Below are 7,031 nucleotides of genomic sequence, written 5' to 3'. Positions count from 1 at the left end.
AAAAGCTTTACATTGATAGGAAGGTTTGGCACTTCAATGTTAACTCTTTGTCACCTGGGTTGCAGTATGTCTCAAGGGTTTGATTGTTCATTCATTAAAATGTTATAAAGTTAAGTTCAAAATGTCATATAATAAGTATTGGTTTATAATCTAATTTTATAATTTTTTTCTTACAATTCTGATATAACAGTTTGTAATTGGTCAGATTATATTTGGATAGATATGACTAAGACAAACGAGATCTATTGTGAACTTCTATATTGAGGTTGTAAAAAAAAATTTATAAAATTAAATTATAAGTGTAATATCATAACAAAGTTTGGCTCATATTAATATGGATGTTAGAGCATTGAGATGACCGTCAAATATATATTCAGTTCAGTTTTGGATTTTTGTTACTTAAAAGTTAAAAAGTTAAAACCAACCAAAATGCTCGGGTTAGGTGTGGATTTTTGGGTTCCACTGCCGCAGATTTTTGGGTTCCACGGAGCAATGGAGTACCGGTTGGAGAGTGCAGATTTGGTTGATATTCGGAAAGAGGCCGGAGTTGAGGATCCTTATTGGATTCTACTGCTTGCTTGGAGCCTTGGTGATAATCTGACTAAGGATCCTGTTTCTGCCGGAAAGAGGCCAAAATGGAAAGGTTACTGCGTGCCTGCAGCTTGTTAATTTCCTTATAACAAATTGAAGGTTTAATAATTGAATACTTCCATTTCACAAAGAGAATGTGAAACTTCCATCATTTGTTCCTTAATCTTAGCTTTTTTATTCATCAAATTTGTATACATCTCCTGCCAAAACAAACACCTAAAGAGTAAGATCAACAACACTTTGGGGATTAAATCCACTGTTCACTAGTTAATCATTTACCTTCAATGGAAGCAAGAAGTTGTCATGATCAAAGTTCTGACTCGTATTACAAGAACTTTGAGTGTTCACAATAGCCACATCATCCTCCTGCTTCTTAAACAAGAGCTCCTGCATGTTCCTGTAGATTTCCAAACAAAACACAGATACAGTAGTATTATTCAACATCAATTTGTTATAAGGAAATTAACAAGCTGCAAGCGGGCAGTAACCTTTCCATTTTGGCCATGGCTTCCTTAAGCAGCTTGAACTCCACGGCACAAACAGAATCCTGAGTCAGATTATCACCAAGGCTCCAACCCGGCGGTAGAATCCAATGAGGATCCTCAACTCCGGCCTCTTTCCGAAATCAACCAAGTCAGCGCTCTCCAACCAGTACTCCATTGCTCCGTCGGCGTTATGCCTCCTTCGAAACCTTTGCCGACATGTTATTTCAACAAATGATGGAACAAACCGGTATCGCCAATCAATTCCTCGCCTCCGATCTCAACGCCGGCCTCAATATCGGCTTCCCAAACACCGCTTCTTTCTCCTTCAATATCTTCGACATGTTCACTTCTGCCATTTTATACCTCTCTTTCGACCATCTAGAACGGGGCGGGAAGCCCCGGTTTTTTGGGGATAGGGGATGGGGCGGCTCGGGGATGGGGCAGGGTGGGTGATGCCTTTCCCTGGGCTTGTATATAATATATAAAATTTAAAAAAAAATTAAAAAATATATATATATATATATACTTTTTACTAATATTCCTATATTTCACTTAATTACACAATTATTCTACCTATATAAACTTATATTTTCCTAATTTCTCTCACCTTAAACAATTGAACGAGAACAAAGCTTGATTCATATTTATATATAATTAATTATGTTTAAATGATTAATTTAAGTGTTTGTCATGTGGGCGAGAATTAACTATTGTGTTTGGTAATACTCAAATTAATTTGTGTTTATATAAAATTAATGCGGTGGGGACGGAACTCCAATATTCCCCTTTGGGACGGGGAAGGGGAATTCTTGTCATCCCCGTAACGAGGATGATGCAAGGGTGGATAGTGATTTTGAGGACAGAGATGAGTACGGTGAATGAGATCCCCGTCCCATTGTCATGCCTATAATAAACATGTGCGCCGCACGCTTTCTCTTCCGACTCTCCTTCATCTTCTTAGCGGACCAATCTAACTGTACATCTTCTTCTTCATTGTCTAATTTCTCTATCTCATCATTTCTGAGGAACTTCCTTCCCATTACCCCACTTAAGCATCACACTACTCTTAAGCTCAGTCCAACAACGCCCCTCCTTGGAAGGTTCCAATAAGACGTTCTCGTTTTCAAGAATCTCAACGGGTGATGATGTGAGTGCGTGGGAGTCAGGGTCGTCTTTAGAACATTTGTGACCCTAGGCAAGAGTTACTTTGGGACCCTCTAACAATATAAGCATATATTAAAAAATTATTTTTTTTTTTTATTTTTTTTTTTTTTTGCCTTTCGAGATGAAAAATCACTAGGAGAGGTGGACAGCAATCGGTAGGCTAACAAGGTTAGGTTGGTGGGGGGTTTTGGAGAGTAGATGTTGGAGAAGTGATGGGTGGTGAAATGGGTGATTTCTAATACCAAGATTGATAAGAAAAGGCTTGAGAAGTCACGGCCCAAAAGGTATCGATGGCCGATGATTGGCAGAGTAAACGGATAAGGTATGATAGGGGTTTTGGTGAGAGGGCTGAGGGGAGGAAGATGGTGGTGTCGGGGAAAGGCAACAATGTCGAGTACATGCCAAAAAGGCTGGAAATGGTTGTCGTGTGGTGGAGTTGGGTTGCGAGATTCATCAAAAATTAGTCAAATTGAGGGCTATCAAGGTTGGGAAATGATAAAATGATAATTTCGGTCGATTTTGGTGAGAAAATCGACCGGAACCAAAATTGACCGAAATCAACTCCAAACCACTAGCTGCAGAAGAGGGCTGGAGATGATTTATGTGAATGTCAAATTTTGGGATTGAATTTGGGGTGAGTAATTTGAGATATGTAAATGACTATTTTAGTCTTCCATTATTAAAAGATATTCAATGTGTTAATTTAGAGGTATAAACTAGAACATATAAAACTAGAGGTACAAACTTGCTATTTTGTTAAACTTTGGGTGCGAATATATGTAAAAAGTTTATAATAAATTTAGGCTTTTTTAGTTTTTTTTTTTTGGGGGCTCCTTCACTTAGATAAGAAATTATAAACCATTTTCATTTTTGTAAGATATTCAAAAAAAAAAAAAAAAAAAAAATTATAAAAAATTTGGGCCTCTTTTTTTTTTGGGGCTCTAGGCAGGTGTCTCACCTGCCTACCCCTTAAGCCGGCCCTGGTGGGAGTTCAAAGGCTGTGAAATAATTAATGAGAGCGGCAAAGTTTTACCAGATGTTTCAATTAATTAATTAAACCAAAATTCAAAGATGGATGCTTGAATTGAATCTTTTTCATATTACAAATTTAACACAGATTTTCAAGCCTTTACTATTAAGATGAAATATCACATTTACAAATATATTTGTAATAAGTTCATATTGAATGTTATAAATGTCAAAATCAATTGCTTCATCTTCTATATTCACAACCACACTCCATACTAGTACCAAAAGCAAAGTACCATCAACATGATTACAAGCAGAAAAACCAGTCAAATGTCCAGAATTCTACATTTTTATTGCTACCATACCACAAACACGACTTCTCTAAGTTCTCTTGGTGACCGCGTATAGTTACTGGACATGGATCTTTGTGTACATAGCAAGGCTCACAACACACTTGACCAAACAACCTCCATCTATTCTGTGTAAGATGAAACAGACTGCTCACCTTCATGGTATTAGCACAACTGATCCAGATGTTTTTCGGCTCTCCAGCTCTGCATGTGCCTGTGCTGCTTGTGCCAAAGGGTATGTATGATTTACACGAACCCGCAAGACACCTGATGAAATGTTGGCAAATACCTCCCCAGCAGTTTCTAGCAGCTCATCCCGGGTTGTCGTATATTGCATGAGAGAAGGCCTCGTCAAGAACAGAGATTTTGGTGCCAGTGCTGATAAGGGAACTGGATCTGGTGTACCAGAAGACTGCCCAAAACTCACCATGTAACCCCGAAGCTTTAAGCATGCCAGTGATCCCTGAATATGGTAAAACTTAGATGTTAAGAACCGACTCCCAACAAATTTAAGAGAACAAAGTAGAGAGACCTGTTAAACCCAACAACCGTTTACGTCAACCAAAACTCTTAATGGATCAACTCGGTTCAATCTGGATTGCATTTTAGCAACATTTTACTAAACCAACTTCATTATTAATTTAAATTCTTCTAGACAATTAATCAGTTCTAGTCTAGGATCAAATTGCTTTCAATAATATAACTAACGTGCTCCATAACCTTATGGGACAACAAGGAACGATCCCCCAATTTGTCCTCAAGTGGATACAATAAACTTTTAGTTGTTTAAATTCAAAATCAACTATCCTAACACAGATGCACTCTTGGCGACTAATATAAGCTAACATGAAAAGCACACTGAAAAACATGAGCATCATTTGAGTGTATCCACTTTAAAAGGTATAGTCAAGTTACTGCTTCTGTGACACACCCTATTCTGTACAATACTATACTTCCCATTGATTCAACCATCTGTACATAAGGAGAATAAAGTCATGTTACCTGAAAGGTGTCTTTTCCTACAGAATCATAGACAACATCTACCCCATTGCTTGATGTTATCTCATTAACACGGGCAACAACATCCTCTTCCTTGTAGATTATAACATGGTGACATCCACCATCCTTGGCTTGAGTTGCCTTCTCTTTAGTTGAGACAGTGCCAATAACAGTTGCACCCAGAGCATTTGCCCATTGGCATAACAGAGAGCCAACCCCACCAGCTGCAGCATGAACAAGAATTGTGTGTCCACGCTCAACCTGTGTATATAAAAAGAGAATCACATCCTTTTTACTACTGAAGTAAGAAAAGAAGAATCAATCTGTCCTGACAGGTCAGCATGATATCTGGACAATCATGCTACCTCATTATTAAAATGACTAAAATAATGAAATTGTGAAGATAAATAACACATTCATGATGAAGGCATCTTATTCTAACAGTCTTTCATATACGGAGAATGCCCATATGCCAAACTTTTTTGTTTTTGCTAGCCATAGAGACGTCCAATTCAAGGATAACTTACTTAAAAGTAATGTTTTTCCCAATATAGTTATTTAGCTTATAATTAATAAATCAATTGTTTTCCTCCAGAAAATCATTTTTTCTTGCTCTCTTTTCTATGTTTTATAAGTAAAATACTCTATGTGGCTCATTCTGCACACGTATATGACAACAACTTTGACATGTACAATCATTGATAAAATGTCCAAATATTAATCCACTTGATCCAAGCAGGAATTCTTAAAAAATAGCAACCAACATGAGTTTTTGTATCATATAACTTTTCTGGCCAAGAACTATTTCATACCCCGATAATGGAACTTGGAAGAGCAAATGCTCGAAGATGCACATGATACCTACCTTGAAGCAACGGCGAAGTAGAAACTGAGCTGTCATACCCTTAAGCATGACAGAAGCTGCAATAACAGGTGAGATAGAAGAAGGAACAGGAACCACTTTGTTTGCAGGAAGGATCTGCTCTTCAGAATATGAACCCATTGGACTGTCAGCATAAGCCACGATATCTCCAACTTCCCTGCCAGTAAGCCCAGGGCCCACAGCAATTACCTCTCCAACAGCCTCCGTACCTACAATAGAGAAACGAAAGTCATTTAATAGCCTTGCAGCTGATTTATTCACGATGCTGCATGAGCAAATGTCCTAGCACCATGGCTCATCAAGCAGGTATACTTAATCTAATATCATAAAAACACAGCAACCTAAATTAACTTGGAATCAAATATAGAAAGTAAATTCTAATACCAAAGGAGTTCGCTTGCTACTTGCTTGAAGAACATAAAGCCAAATGAATGTGGCAGTAGCTTAGACCAAAAAGATCACATAACAAAAATGATACTTCAAGAAATTGTCATAATCAAATTTCAGATGAGATATCACGTATTATTCATAATCTTCTAGCAATTATTAATCACATAGCATCTTGCAGTAACTTACACATCACTTACAGTCTACAGAGAAGAAAATAACAAGGGCTATGCCATAATCAATAACTTGCAAAATGCATCTAATAAGCAATTATTGTTAAAATAACTAGGAGTCATTCTTTCTTGAAAATGGAAAATATGAAATATAAAGTAACAGAGCCACACCTGGGGTGAAGGGCATTGTGGCAGCCTTATAAACGCCTTTCCGGAAGTAAATATCGATAAAATTAAGCCCAATCGCTTTGTTTCTCACGCGTATCTCGCCTTCACCAGGCTCCCCTATTTCCACATCCTCCCACTTCAGAACCTACCATAATCACGCGCAATAATAAGTAATAAGTTATACGGAAAACATCTCCATTTACAAAACTTAGTAACAACTCTTGCCTCCCCCATATTAATGTTTCATTTCTAAGAATTAAACTGCAAACTTATACATGACCCAGATTGCATACAAGGTAAATTAATAAAAATTTCATATTCAACGGTAGTGTAATATAATAAAACAACCATAAATTGGAATCAATAATACAAAACTAGAAATGGATTTCCCAAATTGATCAGGAAATAAGGAACAGACAACAAACCTCAGGTCCGCCAAGTTCATGAACCCGAATGGCTTTGACCATATTTGATATTGGAAATGCAGAATCGGGAGAAAATTTAGCTGGCAGGCCATCTCAAGTTTCGATTTAAGAAAATCGCCATGAAAATGTTTTTTTTTTTTTTTTTTTAATTTAGAGAAGATGACGTGTTATAGTTACGATTAATTAAACACGTAAAATAAGTTAAAATAAAAAGATTAAAACATATATGGGTTGAATATAAATAATGAAAGTTTTTTAAATTTGAAATTTACAAAACAAATACCATCTATTCACCTCGCTTAATCGAAATTCATTAGGGCAAAAAGCGATTTCTTGAACCAAAGGGAGACAGTGCGATTTCCTATTGAACCTGCAAATTTCCACACCATATTTCGTAAACTCAATTTCTTAAACCCTAAACGGAATACATTGGTGAT

General features: G+C 36.9%; 1 protein-coding gene across 1 annotated transcript; it reads right to left on the bottom strand.

The window, feature by feature from the left end:
* Nucleotides 1–3,427: 3,427 nt before the first annotated feature.
* On the bottom strand, nucleotides 3,428–6,730 carry LOC116146182 (quinone oxidoreductase-like). The gene is made up of 5 exons (XM_031431591.1): nucleotides 6,595–6,730; nucleotides 6,173–6,314; nucleotides 5,424–5,650; nucleotides 4,562–4,819; nucleotides 3,428–4,022 (listed from the first exon to the last, which is right to left on the bottom strand). The coding sequence occupies exons 1-5, from the start codon at nucleotides 6,634–6,636 to the stop codon at nucleotides 3,717–3,719; spliced, it is 975 nt and encodes a 324-aa protein (XP_031287451.1). The 5' UTR covers nucleotides 6,637–6,730; the 3' UTR covers nucleotides 3,428–3,716.
* Between the last annotated feature and the right edge of the window lie 301 nt (nucleotides 6,731–7,031).

This window comes from Pistacia vera, unplaced genomic scaffold (genome assembly GCF_008641045.1).
Source record: "Pistacia vera cultivar Batoury unplaced genomic scaffold, PisVer_v2 Contig474, whole genome shotgun sequence".
Classification (NCBI taxonomy): domain Eukaryota; kingdom Viridiplantae; phylum Streptophyta; class Magnoliopsida; order Sapindales; family Anacardiaceae; genus Pistacia; species Pistacia vera.
This window is presented reverse-complemented; position numbering and strand designations above follow the sequence as displayed.

Coding starts and splice junctions, on each gene's coding strand:
- LOC116146182 (XM_031431591.1), bottom strand. CDS start 6,636: ATGGTCAAAGCCATTCGGGTTCATGAACTTGGCGGACCTGAG. Junction 4,820..5,423: donor TACTTCGCCGTTGCTTCAAG/GTAGGTATCATG, acceptor TTATATACACAG/GTTGAGCGTGGACACACAAT. Junction 4,023..4,561: donor TAGGAAAAGACACCTTTCAG/GTAACATGACTT, acceptor TACCATATTCAG/GGATCACTGGCATGCTTAAA.